The following is a 22485-nucleotide window of genomic DNA, read 5'->3' as shown; positions in this document are numbered from 1 at the left end:
ACATCTGGAAAATAGCCCTCCCCACAAAAACCGACACCAGAACCAGAGGCACACAGAACGCCATCTCCAATCAACCACACCAGACCCAAACCCAGACCCTCTCCACAGATAAATTACAGACACCATCCAGTAGCCAAACCATAGTGGCACCTCCGGATGCTGCACCCCCCTGCAATCCTTACACAGATCTGGCTGGCACAGGGCACAAAACCACAGCTCGCCCCTATACACGAAGCCAAGCCAGAGCACAACTAAGTGAAGTACAGCCATCTTCTCAGAAAAAACTCTTTACAAGCTCAAGAGGTCAAGACACGAAAGCTTTAGCAACTAATCCACACCTAATGACCCTCCTAAGTGGTACTCAGAATATCACTCAAGAAATCACTCAAGATATCCCTCAAGTAATTAATGAACAAAAGAAGAAAAGACACACTAACCTGGGAACTTCCTCTCTGCCCAGAACGTTGGAGGCTATACACCACACCCCCTCAACAGTATTTATAGGAACTCAAACACTGAGATCCTGCTCTGTTCCAGTAACAAGAAGCCGAAAGCACCAGCCTGAAGATGACGAGTGAGACCTCGTCGAAACGTCGCCTAGACACCCCAACTCTTACACGGGAAGACACCCGAAGACACCAAAACCTGCATATATATATATATATATATATATATATATAATCTGTTTTAAAAAAATAATTGCTGTGTCTGTAAAATTCTAAAGGCTCAACAAGAATTAATTAAGTAATTGAACCAGAAAGGAATTATCTCCTGTCTTTTTTTGAGAGAGAGAGCTGTATCTTCAACTAATTCCCTTTGGAGCAGCTGAACTGGAACCAATTCCTTATGAAAATGAACTTCCCAAACACCGCTTTAATATTTCTTAAGGGAGGCTCTTCTCCAACACGTTGCTTCCTGGCAGGGCCTTGAAATTGTGGAACGGGACTTTCCAAAAGTCTGGCTTCTGGGAAACCTGCCTCTGGGTTTAGGGCAGTCCCGGGGCGGGGGAACAATTGCAGGAACTGCACCCCCCCCATCTCCTTTATTTGGGCTAGTGGCAGAAGGAAAAACTCTCCACTTTGCCAGTTTTGCTCAATGCAAAGAGCCCTCTAAGCTCCTCCCCTTTCATGTGTGACTTCACTCACCCTCGCACTGTTCACTATTTTAGTATTTGCATGGGTCCAAGTCGTGGGGATGCCTAGCTGAACACCCAAGGCTCCCAGACATTTCATAGCTGTGTGGAAGAGGGAACGCCAGGAAGAGGAGGAGGAGGAGGAGGAAGAGGGGGGAAATGTCATGCAAAGGTAGATTAAAGATAAACGCACACCCCTTCCTTCTCGGCATTACAGACCCCCTGGGTTTGTTTCTGGAAGGCTGGAATATTCAGGACAAATTAAAGAAAGTTCTTCTTCAAGGAGCACATGGTTAAGCTGTGGAATTATATTTATTTATTTATTGCCTGCCCATCTGACTGGGTTTCCCCAGCCACTCTGGGCGGCTCCCAAAAGAATAATAATAATAATGGACACAGGTGGCGCTGTGGGTTAAACCACAGAGCCTAGGGCTTGCCGATCAGAAGGTCGGCAGTTCGAATCCCCGCGACGGGGTGAGTTCCCGTTGCTCAGTTCCTGCTCCTGTCAACCTAGCAGTTCGAAAGCACGTCAAAGTGCAAATAGATAAATGGGTACCACTCCGGCAGGAAGGTAAACGGCGTTTCCGTGCGCTGCTCTGGTTCGCCAGAAGCGGCTTAGTCATGCTGGCCACATGACATGGAAGCTGTACGCCGGCTCCATCGGCCAGTAAAGCGAGATGAGTGGCACAACCCCAGAGTTGGCCACAACTGGACCTAATGGTCAGGGGGCCCTTTACCTTTTTACCTCGGGTTAAGAACTTAATTCGTTCTGGAGATCCGTTCTTAACCTGAAACTGTTCTTAATCTGAGGTACCACTTCAGCTAATGGGGCCTCCCGCTGCCGCCGCACAATTTCTGTTCTCATCCTGAAGCGAAGTTCTTAACCCGAGGTACTATTTCTGGGTTAGCGGAGTCTGTAACCTGAAGTGTCTGTAACCTGAAACATCTGTAACCCGAGGTACCACTGTAATAATAATAAGTGATAAAACATCAAACATTAAAAGCTTCCCTAAACAGGGCTGCCTCTAAAAGTCAGGTAGTTGTTTACTTCCTTGACATCTGATGGGAGGGCGTTCCATAGGGCAGCCGCCACCCTCTGCCTGGTTCCCTGTAACCTCATTCCTCGCAGTGAGGGAACCGCCAGAAGGCCCTCGGCGCTGGATCTCAGTGTCCGGGCAGAATGATGGGGATGGAGACGCTCCTTCAGATATACTGGGCTGAGGCCACTTAGGGCTTTAACGGTCAGCACCAACACTTTGAATTGTGCTCGTAAATGTACTGGGAGCCAATGTAGGTCTTTCAGGACCGGTGTTATGTGGTCTCGGCAGCCGCTCCCAGTCGCCAGTCTGGCTGCCATATTCTGGATTGGCTGTAGTGATGACCAATAACCTAGATTGCTTTAAAAGAAGGTTGTACAAATTCAAGGAGGGCTATCAATGGCTACTAGCCAGGCTGGCTATGGAGGCAGAAATGCTTCTGAACTGCAGCTGACGGAAACCACAAGAGGGGAGAAGCTCTTGTGTTTGGCTTTCCCAGAAACATCTGCTTGGGAACCAATTTCAAATGCAATTTAAAATACAATTTAAAATGCAGCCTCATCTGCTACAGGCCTGATCTGGTTTACCCCATACAGACACCTGCTATTTTTTTCCAAAAAATAACCACCACAAAAGAGTTGCAAGCCATCCACGGGTCCTGGGGTGAAGGGGAAATAATAAATTGAAATAATGATTATAATAGTACATGGTTGTGGGCAGCGAGGGGATCTTTCCCAGTCTAGACCTCTGATCCTTTTAACTTGTGGCACCAGAGACTGTAAGCATGTAATCTCGGGATGGCCGTCACCCATCCAGTCATGTCTCATGAGCTGAAAACATGTACTGTATCCCCAGTGACTGAGCAGTCGGACACCTGCACTGAATGCAGAATGTCCCAGGTTCAGGGCACACAGATATCAGAAGGAGGAGGAGGAGGAGGAGGAGGAGGAGGAGGAGGAGGACACTGACAAACTGGAACGTGTCCAGAGGAGGGCAACCAAAATGGTCAAAGGCCTGGAAACGATGCCTTATGAGGAACGGCTAAGGGAGCTGGGCATGTTTAGCCTGGAGAAGAGGAGGTTAAGGGGTGATATGATAGCCATGTTCAAATATATAAAAGGATGTCACATAAAGGAGGGAGAAAGGTTGTTTTCTGCTGCTCCAGAGAAGCGGACACGGAGCAATGGCTCCAAACTACAAGAAAGAAGATTCCACCTAAACATTAGGAAGAACTTCCTGACAGTAAGAGCTGTTTGACAGTGGAATTTGCTGCCAAGGAGTGTGGTGGAGTCTCCTACTTTGGAGGTCTTTAAGCAGAGGCTTGACAACCATATGTCAGGAGTGCTCTGATGGTGTTTCCTGCTTGGCAGGGGGTTGGACTCGATGGCCCTTGTGGTCTCTTCCAACTCTATGATTCTATGATTCTATTCTAAGAAGCGGCCTTGTCATTGCTCCTGCACCAATTCAGCGAGGGGCAGCGGCGTAGCGTGAGTTGTCAGCACCCGGGGCAACGCAAGTAATTTGCGCCCCCTAACCCGGGGCAAGGCAAGTAATTTGCGCCCCCCTAACCCCTAACCTGCGAGTTGCCGCTGGCGCTGCCGCCCAAACGACGCCGCTTGCCCGGAGGAGGAGGGGGGCAGAGAGGCGAGGAAAATGCAACGGCCCAGCAGCTGCAGCAGCACCGGCGGAGGCGGGGCTGTGAGGAGGGGCTGCCTGGCGCGTCCTCCGCGGCGAGCGCTGAGAGCCGCTGCCTGCCGGGCGCCTTCAGCCCGGACGCGCGCACAGCTCGTCGGTTCCGCGAGACATGCAGCTCCGCTACAGCCTGCGCCCGAGGCTCTTCGGCGACTCTGGAGGCAGCGAGCGCGCCCCCCCCCAGATGTTGCGCCCGGTGCGGCTGGCACCCCTGGCACCCCCCACGCTACGCCACTGGCGAGGGGTCTGCCCGCTGTGTCTCTGCACGATTCACTGTTCTGGCCTTGTTTCCTCCCAATCAGCTGCAGACTGGTGTGAGTCGCTGTGCTCTGCTTCCAAGCCAGAGCCATGCTTGGAAAAGCAATTCACAGGGAAACACAGGTGGGTGAGGGCGAGGCAATCTGATTTCCTCACCCTAAAAGAAAAAAAAGAAAAAAGAAAGCTTATCAGAGCAGGCCACCCTTCCTCGTTGGCGTGGGCAAAAGGTGCTTCATGTACGGTAAGAAGCACGGTCCCCACCCACGTGACGGGGAGAGCCCTCGCTTGCCCTTCCTCCTCCAGTTCACCTCCTTGGCAGAACTTGGCAGATGTTCACGCAGAGAGCACTTTGGCGCTGAAGGTGGCGGTTAACCCCTTCGCCTCCATGGTGGCTGCCTCTCCTCCCTCGGCCAGCAGGGGGCTCCGTTCCCTAGCCGCCAGCGACCTCGCCTGCCCTTTGGACCAATTCTGGGGGAATCCCGTTCAGTTTTCCCCTCCCTTCCCCAACCGCGAATGACTCGTCATTTGCGCAGCCGTTCCGTGCAGCTCCGGAGCTCCGCTGCGCCCTCTGCGTCCTCTGGGAGAACAACCGGATCGCCCCGCATCCTCCTTTCCAGCTAAATTCTTGCTTCTTCCTGCCAACCCACGCGACGCGGTGCCTCTCCTGCTTCAGCCTGCAGGAAAAGGCCAGGCTGCCACCCAATTTTTCCCCTGGCGAAGCGTCTTTTCTCTCCCCCGCCCCACGCCAAAGGAAGCGGCGCGCCTGCGAGATCTCCGCGTGGCAGGCTGATTTTAAAGGAAGAGGAGCAGCAGGCTGCCACCTTTTCTCCTTGCTCCTGCTCTTGTGCATTTAACAGCAGCCTGCAGCGCAGAGATCTGGCAGGCGAAACTTTTCCTCGCGTGGAGAAAGACGCTCGATCTGGTAGATTTCTCCATGCCAGGCAGAAATCCAGCCCACGAACAGTGATAAAAAGATGGTGCCAACCTCGCCTCGGAGTTATCAAGAGAGCAACGTTGTGCCACCGAAGTTAAAAAGCCAGTGCTCGTGTGAAGTGGTTTTTTATGCTTTGTGGAGAAAATATTATTATTTTAATCGAGGTACAACGGAAAGGCAGGCAGAATTTTAACAGGTGCAGCTTGCCCCATTATCACTATATGCTGGGGAGAACGCTGTTAATCTGTCAGATTTTGTTGGGGGGGGGCAGAACCTGAGTTAGTTATGTACAGTTATGCCCCCCTACGCCAATAATAACATATTGTGGGGGCACAAATAAGCTCTGCCCTGCATAATCGAACACATGACGTGGTGCACGGACCCCATTTGAATGGCAACGGCCATCAACGGGGGGGGGGGGATATTTTATTGCTGTATTGCTTTTAACCCTCGATTGGGAGCAGCCCAGAGTGGTAATAAATGATTGTTGTTGTTGTTGTTGTTGTTGTTGTTGTTGTTGTTAGGGAAGCCGAAGATCCCCTAGGCCCAAGGAGTTGGCTCCTAAAAAGGTAAAGGTAAAGGGACCCCTGACCGTTAGGTCCAGTCGTTGCCGACTCTGGGGTTGCGGCACTCATCTCGCTTTATTGGCCGAGGGAGCTGGCGTACAGCTTCCAGGTCATATGGCCAGCATGACTAAGTGGCGAACCAGAGCAGCGCACGGAATGCCGTTTACCTTCCCGCCAGAGTGGTACCTATTTATCTACTTGCACTTTGACGTGCTTTCAAACTGCTAGGTTGGCAGGAGCAGGGACCGAGCAACGGGAGCTCACCCCGTCGTGGGGACTCAAACCGCTGACCTTCTGATCAGCAAGACCTAGGCGCCACCCGCATCCCTATAGTTGGCTCCTATGTAACATAGTTACATATATATGTAACTATATGTACATAGTTGTACATATGTAACTATATGTACATATATATGTAACTATATGTACATATATATATGTAACTATATGTACATAGTTGGCTCCTATGTAACGCTTAATGCCAAAATGGGCTAATACAGTAAGCGATTTACAAAAGTCTAAAGACACAAACATTAAAATGTGTGACTGCACGGCGGTGGGGAGACGCAAACAACGGCTACGAGCCACGAAGGCGATGCCCTGCCTGCATGGCCGGAAGCAGGAACCCTTCTGAATACCCGTTGCTGGAGAGCGCAGGAGCGAGAAGGCTCTTGCGCCCGGGTCCCGCTTGCGGGCATATCACGGGCATCTGATTGGCCCTACAGGATGCTGGACCAGATGGGGAACTGGCCTGATGGTCCATCAGGGTTCTTATGACTGCAGGACCAGTAATTCCAGAACCGAACCTATCCTTAAGTAAAAACCACTGAGCCGCGCAGCCTCATTCATCGCTGGGCGCCTTTCTCTCATTCCCTTGGCTTCTTCCCGAGGAAAGAGTTAAGCGCCCCGTCGCCTCCTAGCCCTGGCGAGGGGCGGTCGCACTCCTTGCCCTTCCCCTCTGGGGCGTTCCCGGCTGGGAGGGGAGAAGTCCGGGAAAAGGGCCGCAAAAGCGAAGCGAAGCGCCTCCCCGCCCCCCGATCCCGCTCGCCTCTCCGCCTGGGGAGCTGGCAATGCGCCCTGGGCGCACCTGGCCTCTTTGGCAATGCGCCCTGGGCGCATGGCGCGCAGGGCTCCCCTGGCCGTTGTGCGCCTGCCGGGGGAAGGAGTTTCGAGAGCGGGCAGGCGGCCAAGAAGAGGAGGAGCTGTAGGCGGAACTCCCCCGGGGAGGGGAGGCCGGTAAGAGGCGTCTGTGAAAGTCCCTAGTATTCAGCTGAGCCGACGGGGAAGTCCCGGCTTCCTCTACCGCCGAGGGTGGGCGAAGCAGCGGGTGTCACCGCCGCTCCTCGGGATTCACTCGTGGGCGCCCGCGGGGTACTGAGGGCACTGCCATCGCCACCCGGACCGTCGGGTTTGGGCGGCGGGGGAGCACTTCCAGCCAGGAAAAAGGAAAACAAGAGAAGAGAATTGGCAAGGGACGGAGCGCGGAGACCGGGCGCGGCTTGGCTGGTGACTCCTTTCCCCGGAATCCAGAAAGCGGACGAGGAGGGTGCGGGTGGGGTTGTGACCTTCCTGCACCCCCCCCCGGCTCTCTCCCTGCTGCTCTCGGAAAGGACTGCCTGCCGGCTTCCTGAGCATGACACCTCACCCACTGCCCACACCCTGTGAGCAAAGCGCTCAGGTGTGATCACATGGCGCGTCGTTGGAGGTAACCGGGCCATCCATTCTTCCGAGCCTATGGAAAGGGATTTGCAGCGTCCGTCGGAGGGCCCTTGGAAAGCGGCCGCCGTCGGAAACTGAGAGCCTCCCCCAAGCTGCCTTGGGTGAGCGGGTTCCCTGGGGGCTTTTGGTTTGCGAACATGAGTAGGTGATGGTGACTTTCCGACTGCCCACTCAGCAGCACCCGGGAAAGCTGACCAGGTGGACGCCTCCCGCTCCACCAGCCCTTGACCCAGCTCTGGAGCCGAAAGCGAACCCTGCCCGGGAGTCCCTGCCCGGCGACGGCAAGGAGGATTTGGCAAACATGGCCGGGGAGCTACCTGTGGACTTGAGCACCTGGCGGAAAGGAGGCAGCCAAGGCAGATGCGTCGCCCCCGACAGAGAGGTTTCTTTGGACGCCTCCGGGAGGCAGTTGCCTACTTCCCGGGAGCCCGAGGAAGCCCCGAGTGCCGTCTGCCAGCCCGGCCCCATCCTTCCAGGAATGCGGAGCACGGCTTCCCCCCAGGCGGGGCTGGAAGGAGAGAAGAAGGCCAAGACGTGCTTGCCCTTGCGGAAACGCCCGTATGTCGTGCCGGGGGCAGATGGGGACGCCCAGGGGCCTCTGGCTGGCAAAGTCCCCAAGACGGAGAGCAGCGAGCTGTGGGGCTCCCCCTTCAATGGTTACCACTCTCCGTATATCTCCGTCAGCTACCCAAGATTCCCAGCTGCCTATTACTCAGGTAAAAAGAAGGCCCCCTCTTTGGAATGCTCTATCCCCGCTCAATCTCCTTCCGCCAGCAGCTGATTTTTCTACCTCTCCATCCTTCGGGTTTTTCTGCAGCCAACTTCCTTCACAATCACTTGGCACCCATCCGCTTGCCTTTCCGAGAGTGGCTCACCTGCGGTGCTCTAGATCTCGATGGACCACACACCCCATCATCTCTGGGTTGTGTTGGCTGGGGGGGGGAGAGATGGAGCCCCACAACATTTGATGGCCACAGGTGACCCACTCCTAGTTTGCATCTTCCCTTTTGTGATCCAAGGGCCCCACTTGGTAATTGAGGCGAAGGAAGGGCTTTGGACTCGCCCAAAAGTTTTTTGTTTCCCAGCTGTAGGGGTCAAGAAGAGGAAGGCATGCAGCAAGGAGGAAATGAGTCTGTCAGGCAGGTGTGGCAGCCAGACGGATGGGAGGTCTGCGAAACTGGTGAAATGGAGATGTTGGTGCCTGCCTTCGTCCCGAGAACATAATCTCTGAATTGGGAAGTCCCCTTGTGTGCATCGCACCTCAGCCCTGAAAATGCCTAGGTGGCTGTAGCAAGCTGGCTCCTGGCCTGCAGTGAAGAATATTATTATTATTATTATTATTATTATTATTATTATTATTATTATTATTATTATTATTATTTGGTCCTATAGCACCAAGGTTGCAGGTTCAATCACTGTATGGAACAGCTGTATATTCCTGCATTGCAGGGGGTTGGACTGGTCAGGGTTTCCCAAACTTGGGTCTCCAGCTGTTTTTGGACTACAGTTCCCATCATCCCTGGCCACTGTTCCTGCTAGCTATGGATGATGGGAGTTGTAGTCCAAAAAAACAGCTAGAGACCCAAGTTTGGGACTACATGGTCTTCAGGGTTTCTTCCAGCTCTAAAATTCTATGATTCTATTCCTATTAATTTTATTTCTGCCCTTCCTCCCAAAGGAGCCCAGGGCAGCAGATATAAAATCATTAAAAGATATAAAATCATTAAAACATCTTGATGCAGTACAGGAGCAGACTGGGAAAGATCTCTTGTCAAAAGAGCCTACCTTGCCGGGTTGTTGTAGGCGTTGTCGAGCTGGAGCGCTCTGCAGAACGCATGTGCTGTAGAAACGCCTGAAGTATTTTTTAATGTTTATTTATTATGAGTTGTTTGCCATTGGACAAGCTAGTGGCTTGGAGACAACGAAGCTTCTGAGCACAACAGAAGTCTTCGTCAGGTGTGAGGCCAGCACAGGCGCAAGGTAAATTGAAGCCCTCTCAAGTGGGGAATCCGGACTTCACGGCACGTTTGGTCAGAATTGTGGCGTCTGTGGCGTCGGGAGAAGCACACCTGTGGCAGCGCTAGATGCTCATACTTTTCTTCTTCCCGTGGTGCTATTGTGGCCCGAACCATGAGGTACCCCAGAGTAGTCTCCATCTAAGGAGCACCCATGAAGCTCACCTTGTCCCTTTGAAACCACTCCCTTCCTTGCTGCCCACTAGGTGTGGAAACTGCATTTCGCCTCAGGCGGCAAATAAGCAAAGACCGTCCTAAGATGCAGCGCAAATGCGGCCAAACCGAAACCAAGCACATCTCATTGGATGCAATCCACATCCGCACAATACATTTAAAGCACTCTTTCAGCACCGTTAACAAACTACAGCTCCCATAATTTTTTTGGGGGGGAGCAGTACAAAGTGGTATAAATAGTGCTTTCACTGTATGGTGTAGATTGGACCCTTTAATTGCCGTTTTCTGCTGCCGTTCCACCCAGTTTGACCAGAATGAGGAAATCTGAGCTTTTTAGCAGAAGAACCAAGGGGGTTTTTTTGGAGAGGGGCAGTTTCCTCCTCTCTCTCTATTTTTAAAACAAATCAAAAGGATCACCCCTGTCTTCGGTTGTTGCGAGGCCTAAAATGCATCTGCGTATACAAACAGCAATAACAAAGCACCCTTTAAAATATGCTGCCTTTGGAGGAAATAAAATGCAACCTTGGAGCTTTGTTGTCACTCTTTCCGTTTGCGCCCATTCCCTCTGCCACCACTACTGAGGCTCAAAACAGCATTCCTTGCTCCTGAAGAGGCTGGCGACGGGCAGAGCTCAAGGAAAGCCTTCCAGTGAACTTACCAATGAGGGGACTAGGAGTCCCGGACGCCTGGGTTCTTTTAGGGTCGGCTTTGCGTCTCATTCCAACCCCTTCTTTCTCTTTTCCCCCACCTCCCCGTTTCAGGTTTGGCCGGCCCCTTCCTCAGCCCCGAGATGTCGCCGCTTTTGCATCCCGTGACCCCCAACCCGGTGCTGAGGGTCCCCACCCCTTACTCTTTCCTCTGCCCCGTGGAGGCCCAGTTGGCCCTAGACGTTGCCACAGCGACCAAGCAAGATGAGGACGGAGACACGTAAGGAAAAGAAGTGGGTGCTCAGGGGGAGGGGAGAGCTGGAAGTGCAGGAGAAGCCGGGAAGGATTGGGGCCTGGCAGGAAATGGGGTGGGATGGAGGAGCTTCAGTTTTGAGGGTCGATTCTGAGAAGGCATGTGTGCAATACCTGGGAATTTATAATTAAACGGCAGCTTGCACATGCTCAGAGGACTTCCTTGTTTCTGATTTTCCCATCCCGGTACTGAAGTCTGAGTCATGGGTGGAAGTTGAATCTCGCCTCTAGATTCAATTTCCATGGTGGGGCTGAATAATTTGAGGCATCATTTGAGGAGGCCAAAGAGGGCAACTGCCAACACCCCATATTTCACCCCACATGCAAATGGTTGCTTTGTGGTATCTCTATCTCTTCGCTGGTGACCAGCTGTTTGCAGATTCTGGTTGTGGGGAGAGGAACTAAGCAGTTTCCCCTGCAAATGCCATGACCCACCCCAATGCGTTTGCAGAACACGTAGTTCTAGCCTCAGTGACTATTGACGTAATCTGTGAAATTGGCCTGTGCGCTAGCTAAGCCAACAGCACACAGCCCCTTTTAAAAAAGGAAACAAGCAGCCGTTGGTTATTCTGTACAGACCTTTCTATAAAAAGGAGCATAACTGCAGCAAACACATTTAAAAACACACTTTTTTCCAGGGAAGGTAATTTGACTTGGAAGGTATCCAAGATTGAGCCTTCTGGAATGTTTCTGCTGTAGATTTGAACCTGGGTCTCCCAAGATGAAGAAATCCACCCTTTGCATAACCAACAGGCACCAGCCTTCCCTAACCCTCCAGATGTTTCGAGCCACAACTCCCGCCAGCCCCTGATGTGCGGAATTGTGTTGCCGCATCATGTCAGGACGGCCGTTTGCTTAGGCAAATTGGGGGGCGGAGGGGAGAGCCCTGATTCGACACATTCCTGGTGGGTGCAGCCTGCCGGCGGCTGTCCACCGCCACAATAGCTAGGTTGAGCCTCCATATCCAAAAGCAATCTACCCCACCTCTAGGGCCAAACAGCAGGAGCCTGCCTTTCTCCACCCTGGGTGGTTGGAAGGATCACGGACTTAGCCTAAGATGTACAGGTAACGCTCTTTCCTTCTGGTTTGGGCATTTGGAGAGGAAGGCCTCTCCTCCTTTTTCTCCTCCTCTCGCTGAGCAGCTTTGTTTAACCGGAGCCAAGCGCAGCTGCCAAAGGGGAATCCCCTACCCAAGCTACACCCCTCTCTCTTACACACACCCTGACTTCCTCCCCGTCTGCTGACGTTTCCCCTGCTGTGTAATTGTTGGCAGCCCTGTCCCTTTTCCTGGAATGGGGCAAAGGGGAGAAGTGACCCCCGCCCCATTCTCCTCCTTAAGCTGCCCCACATCCTTCTGAGCTGCAGAGACCCGAACCAGGGGTTGCTGTTCTCCTCCTTCCTCTCCGCTGGGGGGGCTGGCTCCTGCGGTGAGCCCTTGAGGCTCCGTTAGCGAGACAGGAAGCGGAGGTCAGGGCTCGGCTTACTGGAAGCCGGTGCCCTGGGAGCCCTTCCCGCTGCCTGTGGGCTTGGCCCCAGACGATAAGGCGGTTTCGTTTCATTGCAAGCGGGGAGAGAGGCAGCTTCTGCGAAGTCAGGTGGAGCCCGGGGTGCTATGCAGATAGGTAGCAGGGGGGCGCTGAGACTTTGGACAACCGAGAGCGAGAGCTTTGGCCGGGAGTGAAATAGGGAGGGGGCTGCAAGCAGGGAGACCCCCTTAATCCCACTCATGCCCCTTTATAGAGGGTTCGGACCAGGGCCTTGCAGAGCCAGGCAGAGGCCCGGGCCAGGTAGATAATGTGCCCCCCCCCCTTTTTTATACCCTGGGGATAACTGAAGTCTTAGAAATAAGTATAGAAACAATTTCCACAAAGGTTATGCTGACAAATCATTTTATTTCAAAGCATGAACCGTTTCTGCATATAAAGACAAAATGAAAAATATAGATACAGTGGTACCTCGGGTTACATACGCTTCAGGTTACAGATGCTTCAGGTTACAGACTCCGCTAATCCAGAAATAGTACCTTGGGTTAAGAACTTTGTTTCAGGATGAGAACAGAAATTGTGCAGCGGCAGCAGCGAGAGGCCCCATTAGCTAAAGTGGTCTCCAGGTTAAGAACAGTTTCGGGTTAAGAACGGACCTCTAGAACTAATTAAGTATGTAACCAGAGGTACCACCGTATACAATAGTGCTTTTTGAAAATACATAGGGAAAAGGGTTATTTTAAGTACAGTGGTACTTCAGGTTAAGTACTTAATTCGTTCCAGAGGTCCGTTCTTAATCTGAAACTGTTCTTAACCTGAAGCACCACTTTAGCTAATGGGGCCTCCTGCTGCTGCCGCTGTGCCGCCGGAGCACAATTTCTGTCCTCATCCTGAAGCAAAGTTCTTAACCCGAGGTACTATTTCTGGGACAGTGGAGTCTGTAACCTGAAGCATATGTAACCCGAGGTACCACTGTATGTGTTGGTTGCGCTATTAAGAAGCAATATTAAAAACAGCTTAAAACGGCGCCCAATCACAGAGATAAGGTGCGTCCTAAAAACGTACATTTCACGCCATGGATGAGTTAGTTGAGATTTCTGCATCTTGCGGGTTAGACTGGATGACCCTTGGGGTCCCTTCCAAGTGTCAAAAGCCCAGGTATAGGGTTTCTTGTATAGTGAAGGTGCTTCTGGGTGCAGGGAGCTCCACAGCTTGGAAGCTGCTGTTCCAATCCACCCCACCTTCAGTCCCGATCAACTTTTCTCATGTGCCCAATGCAACCTCTGCCAAAGTGGTGCCTCCAGGTGGCTGATGGGAGTTGTAGTCTGGAAGGCGCCAGGTTAGCAAAGCTTTGCAGACCAGAAGGGGAGGGATCTCTGGTCTAATGGATTCACAGCTCATTTCTCTGTCCCGTTCCAGGCCTCTCCACATCGCCGTGGTTCAGGGGAATCTTCTGGCTGCTCGGCGCCTGATCGCTCTTTTCCACCAGGGGAGGCAAAGTCTGGACACCTTCAACAACCTGCGGCAGGTAAGTGTGATCTGTGGGGTAGGGGCGTGCTGTTGGTCCATCATCCAGAGAGAGGCAGTGTGGTGTAGGGGTTAGAGTGTTGGACCCAGACCCAGGAGACCAGGGTTCGAATCCCCACTCAGCTATGGAGCTGGTTGGGTGACCTTGGGCGTCACTCGCCTTTGGCCTGACCTACTTCGCATGGTTGTTGTTATAGGGTAAAATAGGGAGCGGAACTCTGCATGCTGTTTGGAGGAAAGCAGGCGAACGGAAATGCAAAAAATAAATAAATCCCACCGTGGCCACCAAGAATCTTAGCATAGAGGATGTGAAGGCAATCGTACCTTGTTGTTTGTCCGCAGCACCTGATATTTTGAGGTACAGTGGTACCTCGGGTTACATGCGCTTCAGGTTACATACGCTTCAGGTTACACACTCCGCTAACCCAGAAATATTACCTCAGGTTAAGAACTTTGCTTCAGGATGATTGCCTCTCTCTTAGGCCACGGGGAGAAAGTTTCCATCTGGCTTTTCATTCTTCGCACCAGTGTGGGCGGCCAAATGTTATTGTAGGTCTCAGGCTGATTTCACACAGCTGGAAAAGTGGGGAGAGGAATCATAGCAACCTGCCTTATACCAAGGCCACATTCACCCCAGACATGGAAAGCACTGCGATACCACTTTAAACAGTCATGGCTTCCCCCAAAGAACTCTGGGAGCTGTAGTTTGTTAAGCCCTGTTTGGAGACCTCCTGTTACAGCCTTGTTTCGCAGTCAGTCCTGCTTCCCAAGGAACTCTGGGAATTGTAGTTTTAGCGAGTGGAATCAGGTATCTCCTAAAAAGTCTCAGCAGCCATAGCAAACTACAGCTCCCACAACTTTTTCCTGGGGTGGGGGCTGTTTAAAGTTGTGTCATAGTGCCAGGCCCAACCCAAAACAGTTTGGCACCTGAGGCAGAGCCCAAAATGGCACCTCTCTCCCCACCAGGGAAGAAGGGGTGAAGGAAGATCTACATCAGGAGCAAGGGGGGGGGGAGAAAGATGGACATCAGGGCCCTGCCGCCCTGGTGGATCTTGCCACCTGAGGCGGTCGCCTCCATTTGCCTCTTGGGTGGGCCGGCCCTACGTTAAATAGTGCATTAACCTTTCCTGGCCTAACCTTTAGCCCTGGCTAAAGTTCTACATCAGGATCTGCTGTCCCAGCAGACTCTGCCGCCTGAGGCGGTCGCCTCACCTTGTCTCTTGGGTGGGCCGGCCCCGCAAGGTGCTTTAAATGCACAGTGCAAACTGGGGCCAAGTCCGTCTAGCTCAGTTTTGCCTGTGCATTGACTGGCAAAGCCGTGGCTCTCCAGGGTTTCAGTTCTCAGCCCTACCCAGAGACGCCGGGGGAATGAACCGCGGGACCTTCTTCATGCAAAGCAGAGGCTCTGAACCACGGAGCCACAGCCCTTCCCCCTCCAGGAAGTTTTAGAGCGTGATCAGGTCTTGTGCATCAAAGGAGGGAGAGAAAACAGGTTCCCCCATTCTTCAGGGCTTCCAGTCATTCTGGATCCAGACCTTTAGAGGCCCTAAGCAGTTCAAAGATTTTGGTGCCCCCATATACAAGTTGCAAGGTTCTAATTTGGTTGTATTCCCAAGATGAGTGTATTTTTATTTTTTACCAGTCACCAAAACACAAACAGTGAAACCCCCCAGGCAGCTGATACATTGGGTATACAATATTCAATAATATTCAATAATAACGTATTCAAATCAACCATATGTACACTTCTATATACCTTAACACTCCTCCCTCCACAAGGTTTATTTAACTTTTAACATTTTAATTGCCCCAAATTGTTCAGACCTACTCAAATAATTCAATATCTTCTCAAACCAATCCTCCTCTTTCTCACTGACCTTAAACCCTTTCATTCTATGTATCTTCACAGTTAAATATTCTAAAATTATAATATTCAGTTTTTTCCTTCATTGGTTCATCCCTAACTCTTCTGCATTTTCCCAATTACTCGCTATGACCTATCTGGCTGCAGTTACCATAAATTTTACCCATTTGCATTCCTCTTTTGTTTTTAACTCAGTACTACTCAGGGTAATAAGAACCATTAATTTAGTTATTTCCACGTTCCTTCCTACAATTCCCGATATTTCTGGTTCCCAGCATATCTGAGCTTCCTAATGGTTGGTGCATTTCCCTGAAAGTTTGCACAATCCTATCTTCCCCTGGAATCCGTCGCCATGGAGAAGCCTTGGGCGTGTTCACCTCAGAGCGGAGGTGGAGAGGTGGCAGCAGATCAGGACCTGCTGAGAGATCAATAAAAAGGTCTTGGGTCTGTTTCGTGGCTCATGAGCTCATGCGGTCATTGGCCTGATGTGCTGAGCCGCCATATTGTTGGGACGCCACCCACCTCAGTTACTAAGTGGGACAGGCCTGTCTCCAGTGTGGTTTTGGAAGGACTCAGGACTTTTGGTCCCTTCCCAGGATGCCTCAGGGCTAGCCTGGGATTTCGAGGCCTCCATGGCAACCGAGGGACCGACTCGCATGGTCTTCGGCCCAATGCACCCCTCTCGATTTAGTCTTTGCTCCCAGTAGAGAGCGGGGTCTGGCTATGATAGTGGGGTGCCTTAAACCTGTTGCCACAGTCCAGTGTTTCTCAAACTCAGGTATCCTGGTGTTGTTGGACTACAACACCCATCATGTGGCCCAGGATGATGGGAGTTGTAGTCCCACAATGCTCTGGCAGGTTTTTCCAGAAGATATTGCTGGCGATCCTTTTGAGACCCTAGCCTCGCTGTTTTGTGTGATGAAATGAGGATAAATCTTGATTTTATCAAGTTTGAATTATTGCAACATGCTGAATGTGTGTGGAGGGTCCAGACGCAGAATTCACTTTATTAAAAACTGAGGGTTTTATGTGTTTTTTAAAACCCAAGTTTCTAGCCTTTAAGGCTGAGAAGAAAGGCTTGAAAGTTGATGGACAATCCTTGTCTGAAGCAGGGGGCGAGGCTTGAGTTGGCTTTCAAGCTTAATTTTCGTAATTTACACAGATCTCAGTATTCAACATTCTTTGCTACATATTTTTTTTAAAAAATCATTACAGTGGTACCTCGGTTTTCAAATGTCTGCATTGCCCAACGTTTTGGTTTTCGAACGCCGAAAAACCGGAAGTAAATGCTTCTGTTTCCGAACACGCCTCAGAAGTCAAACGGCTTCCGCTGTGTGTATCTGTTGTTTTTCACAATTTTCTCTATTGAATTGGCAGACTGCTCTTTGCGCCTCAATTTTCAAACATTTCGGAAGTCGAATGGTCTTCCGGAATGGATGATGTTCGAAAACCGAGGTACCACTGCACTTGGAAAACACAAAATGCAACAGACGTAGCATGGGAGCTTGCTGGAGCAAGGAGAAGTAAACTCTTGAGAGGTTGGAGCATGTGTAGGCAAACTAAGGCCTGGGGGCCGGATCTGGCCCAATTCACCTTCTAAATCTGGCCCTCAGACGGTCCGGGAATCAGTTTGTTTTTACATGAGTAGAATGTGCCCTTTTATTTAAAATGCATCTCTGGGTTATTTGTGGGGCATAGGAATTTGTTCATTCCCCCAAAAAAATATAGTCCGGCCCTCCACAAGGTCTGAGGGACAGTGGACCGGCCCCCTGCTGAAAATGTTTGCTGACCCCCGGGTTGGAGTCTCCTAATCTTTGGACCAGACAGGTTGCATCAGGCTTCCTCGGTCAGCTAATGATGATGATGATGATGATGATGATGATAATAATAATAATAATAATAATAATAATAATAATAATAATAATAATAATAATTTATTATTTATACCCCGCCCATCTGGCTGGGCTTCCCCAGCCACTCTGGGCGGCTTCCAAAAGAATATTAAAATACTATAATACATCAAACATTAAAAGCTTCCTGAAACAGGGCTGCCTTCAGATGTCTTCTAAAAGCCTGGTAGTTGTTGTTCTCTTTGACATCTGGTGGGAGGGTGTTCCACAGGGAAGGCGCCACTACCGAGAAGGCTCTCTGCCTGGTCCCCTGTAACTTGGCTCTTCCACAAAGCGGAGCAGAGATTGTAGTTTTGCAGCGGCACCGAGTGCGTCTGGAAGGAGACCAGCCTGGCAAAAGCCAAGGAGACAAGGCCCCAAACCCTGCAGTCCTTGAGGAGTCGTAAACTTCGAAGGCTTAATTCCCAGCAGCTTCTTGTGCCCTCCCCTCTACCCGCCCAAGGGACTTTCCCTAGCCCTCGCTGGTGGCAAACCCCAGGCAACTTCCTCAACCGTGTGGCTCAAGAAAGACACAAAGACTCTTCACTCAGCAGCCCTGAGTCACAACACCAGGAACAACAGGCGGAAGTTGCAGGGGGGTGGGTAAAGGTTTTAGAGGGGGTCGGGGTTATAAATATATATATATATTATTTCTAGCATGCAGTTTAGGGTCAAACCATCCTGCAGATAAAAAGCCGTCTCCAAAAGCATGCTTTCTCCTCGCTCCGTTTCTGTCCTTTATTTTTTGTGCACAGCCAACTTTCAGATTTGAGGCGGGCAAGGTTTTTGAACTAGATTTCTGTGGCAGCCGTAAATCTGAAAAGCAGGCGCGGCCTTGCGCAACGGAAAGGACGGCTCGTGGGAGTTTTGTCTTGTTCACGCCCATCCGCAATCCTCAGACCGCAGGAAAGAGAGTTCCCACTGGCAGCCAAGGAGATGTCTTACTAAATGAAGGCTGCCTCCTGGGTAAATCCATCTTGCATCCTTCCAGCATAGATAGGTTCCGGGCCAAATTCAAAGTGCTGTTTTTGAGCTTTACGTGGCTCAGGACGCCAGTCCTGCTTATGAACTGGCTCAAACCCTCAGCCGATAGCTCTTCTCTGTGTTCCTCCTCCAGAGGAGGCCAACACCAGAACGGGGCCTTTTCAGTGGTGTCCCCCCTCTTGTGGAATGCTTAGCGAGGCTCACCTGGCACCATCATTGCTAACCTTAGGGTGCCAGGCAAAAACATTTATTTGGCTTTTAATGAGCTGCGGCTTCCTTCAGTGGGTGGGGTGTTCTGTGTTTTAAAAAGATGAATGATATTTTTTACTGGTTTTAATGTGTGTGTGTTATTTATTTATTTATTTATTTATTTATTTATTTATTTACTTGCATGTTGTTGTTGGTTTTTTAAAAAGTGACCCGTGTTTAATAAAGAATAATGTTCCTTGTTCCTGCTTGAAATCCCTGCCACCCAAGCAGTGAGAGTCCAGAAATTTTGCCTTCCGAAAAGGAAAACTTGCAGGGAAAAGTCCTTTACGGAGATGTCCTGATGTAATAAAGACTCTCAAAAATGAAAAGTTGAACATTCCTGCTGCTTTTGATTGCAAGGTTGGAGGAGACCCCCTTTCTGGTTGTCTTCACTGCACTGTTCCACTAACCAGAATTTGGTGTTGTGCCCCAAATGTTGGCATTATCCTAGTCCTCAAGTTTCTGTCTCTGTATTACAGTTTCCTAGTTACTTAGGGGCAGCGTAACTATTTTGGTGGCAAACCTATACCTCCCATTTTGCAGGAAAATAATCCCTTCCGATGTCACAAATACTCAGGATTCCTCACAGCCCATCCACACTTTAATTTCCCCCATGATTCCAAGTCCCAGTAGGAGAGTGGGGTGGTTTTTTATTGTCTTGCTACTTTCCCTGGGAAAACCCCCTCTTTACTGCTGAATCGGAACAAATGTCAATTGGATTTTACATGATCGGGAAACAGCTCCACCCTCCTGGAGCACGTACAAATGTCCCGTGTTTAGATTTATTTTTTTCCAGCTAGTAGCAGAAAGTGACATTGCAAACTTGCCTTCTGCCCGGCAATACTGGACCCATCTGTTCCTAGTATTGCCTCATCGTCAATTTCTCTACTGTAACATCTGGCTTTCTGGGGTCTTGGGGGTGGATGAAAGCTAGTACAGACTTGTTCCTGGAAATCCTTTTAACTGGAAATGAAAATTCAATCAACCATGAGTGACACTCACTTTTGGCTTCTACAGTTTTGGTTTCTTTTTAGTTTCGCTGGGGCAGAGCTAGCTTCCTCTTGTCCAAATGCTTCCTGGTACATTTTTAATATCAAGATCATAGAATTGAAGTGCTGGAAGGGACTCCAAGGGTCATCTAGTCCAACCCCCTTGCAATTCAGGAATCTCAGCAAAAGTATCAATAATAATGATAATAATAATTTATTATTTATACCCTGCCCATCTGGCTGAGTTTCCCCAGCCACTCTGGGCGGCTCCCAATCAAATGTTAAAAACAATACAGCATTAAATATTAAAAACTTCCCTGAACAGGGCTTCCTTCAGATGTCTTTTAAAGATAGGATAGCTGCTTATTTCCTTCACATCTGATGGGAGGGCGTTCCACAGCGTGGGTGCCACTACCGAGAAGGCCCTCTGACTGGTTCCCTGTAACCTCACTTCTTGCAATGAGGGAACCGCCAGAAGGCCCTCGGCGCTGGACCTCAGCGTCCGGGCTGAACGATGGGGGTGGAGACGCTCCTTCAGGTATACCGGACCGAGGCCGTTTAGGGCTTTAAAGGTCAGCACCAGCACTTTGAATTGTGCTCAGAAACCTACTGGGAGCCAATGCAGATCTCTCAGAACCGGTGCCATCCAACGTCTGCTAGAAAACCTCCAAGGAAGGAGAGTCCACAACCTCATGAGGGAATCCATTCCACTGTCCAATTACTCTTAAGTTCTTCCTATTTTTGAGTTGGAATCTCCTTTCTTATAACCTGAACCCATTACCCCCAAGTCCTACCCTCCAGAGCTAGAGAAAACAAGCTTGTCCCCTCTTTTCTTATGTGACAGCCCTTGAGATATTTAAAGGTGGCCCACCCTCTCCCTAGGTATCAAGGCAGATGATGCCATTTTACAAAAGCCGGTGGGGCTGGGAACAGAACAAAAAAAATACTCTCCAAAAATAAAACCAGGTTATGTATGCGACGTCAGCAGCGAGGGTTATAGTGGCAAAACACTGGAAAGATAAAAATATACCCATTAAAGATGAATGGGTAGTCAAATTGTGCGAGTACTTGGAGCTTGTGAAGCTGACAGATGCAATAAGAGATAAACCTAAAAAGATGGTGAAAGAAGAATGGGAATGTTTAAATAATTATCTAGGGGATAAGGGTTCATCAAGAAAGACCTGGTTATGTTTAGAATGATACTGCATAGGGAAATGTTCCCTGATACCAAGATGGAATGCAGATAGAGAGAATTGATAAGAATAACGATCTGTTGTGACCTTGACGGAAGCGTACAATAGATGAGCCTTCTTGTGTTTTGGCTCATCTTACTTTTTTTTCTCTTTTTTTCTCCCCCCCCCCTTTTTTCTTTTTTCGTTTTTTACTTTCCTCTTCCTCCTCCTCCTTTCTTTTTTCTTTTTTCTTTCCCATAATGGCTTATGTTCTATGCCACGTACTTTGATTTTTTTTGTAGTTTTTTAGCTTTTTTCATCATCATCATTATTATTAAGCAATTTTATTTTATAATTTTGATTGCCTATATTTATCTGTATTTGTTTAAAGCAAAATACAGGTTTTTTGTTTTTTTTAAATACTCTCCGGTTGTGCCAAATCAAGCCATCCGATGGCCTCGTCCCATACAGACCCACCTCTGCCACAGAAGTCCGGCCAAAAGACTTCCAAACCAAATGCCTTCCACAGTGCTATGTGAAACTGTGGAACTCTCTCCCACAGGAAAGCTTCTGAAAACCAGTTGCTGGAAGCCACAGGAAGGGGAGAGTTTCTCCTGTGCCGGGATCTTGATTGCGGGCTTCCTGCCGGCAGCTGGTTGGAAAACTTGGGAAACAGGACTGGATGGGCCTTTGGCCTAGTCCAGTGGGCTCTTAAAAGATACCTGGGCTCTGAGTTTGGAGCGTCCCTGAAGAAAAGAGCTTTCCTGTTTACAGACTCTCTGTCTGGAAGCCTTTCCGAGGAAAACAAATGCACCCTACGCAAGTCAGATTGCGGTGAGGGTTCGAGAGAATGGTGCTATGCCGCCAAAATAGGTTTGTGTGTGTGTGTGTTTGTGTTTGTGCGGAATTCAGGGGAAAGCGGGCTGCAGATTGCCCTCCCAGCCTCGCTGTCATTTCCTTATCTGTTTCTCATAAACCCTTCTTTTGCACCAGCCCTGTCCCTTTCTGAGAAGCGCCCGGTTGCGTCAGCGCAGCAGGCAGGTGCTGGGGGGCTGTGGTTTCTTCTGTGGGAACCAGCTGGGTTTCCTCTGGTTAGCTGGCTGCGTAGGAGATGCTGAGTTTGAACCCTGCCACTTCTTCGGTTTCTCTTCTGTGACATCGCCAGCTACAAACAGCTCTGGTGCAGGGAAGTGGGGGGGGGGACCAGTGTTCAACTTTCCCTGCAGTTGTTGTTCTTCTGCTGTTACCCAGAAATGACCTGCAAGAACACAGCACGATTCCTGTGCACAGACAGCACACACACACACACACACACACACACACACACACACACAGTGAGATAAATAGGGAGATAATAAATTATTATTTACTGAACTTACTAGTCGTTTTCCCTCTTACAGAAGTAACCCAGAAGCAATTTACAACAAGTCATTCCACTTTTTCATTGAGTTTTGTGCTGGAAGCGAAGCCTTGTTGTTGTTGTTTAGTCGTGTCCGACTCTTTGTGACCCCATGGACCAGAGCACGCCAGGCACTCCTGTCTTCCACTGCCTCCCACAGTTTGGTCAAACTCATATTTGTAGCTTCGAGAACACTATCCAACCATCTCGTCCTCTGTTGTCCCCTTCTCCTTGTGCCCTCCATCTTTCCCAGCATCAGGGTCTTTTCCAGGGAATCTTCTCTTCTCATGAGGTGGCCAAAGTATTGGAGCCTCAGCTTCAGGATCTGTCCTTCCAGTGAGCACTCAGGGCTGATTTCCTTCAGGATGGATAGGTTTGATCTTCTTGCAGTCCATGGGACTCTCAAGAGTCTCCTCCAGCACCAGAATTCAAAAGCATCAAT

General features: G+C 50.1%; 1 protein-coding gene across 1 annotated transcript in view; it reads left to right on the top strand.

The window, feature by feature from the left end:
* The first annotated feature begins 6614 nt into the window (after positions 1 to 6614).
* The window catches only part of BCL3 (BCL3 transcription coactivator), a 32413-nt gene continuing 16542 nt past the window's right edge, over positions 6615 to 22485 (top strand). Inside the window, exons 1-3 of the mRNA XM_081200347.1 lie at positions 6615 to 8054; positions 10289 to 10454; positions 13390 to 13498. Coding sequence (XP_081056473.1) covers positions 7487 to 8054; positions 10289 to 10454; positions 13390 to 13498 — 843 coding nt within the window. The 5' untranslated portion in view covers positions 6615 to 7486. The remainder of the gene's footprint in view (positions 8055 to 10288; positions 10455 to 13389; positions 13499 to 22485) is intronic.

Source organism: Podarcis bocagei (genome assembly GCF_964188305.1).
Source record: "Podarcis bocagei genome assembly, chromosome: 7".
In the NCBI taxonomy this organism is placed as follows: Eukaryota; Metazoa; Chordata; class Lepidosauria; order Squamata; family Lacertidae; genus Podarcis; species Podarcis bocagei.
The sequence above is the reverse complement of the archived record's forward strand: the minus strand, read 5'-3'. Positions and strand labels throughout refer to the sequence as shown.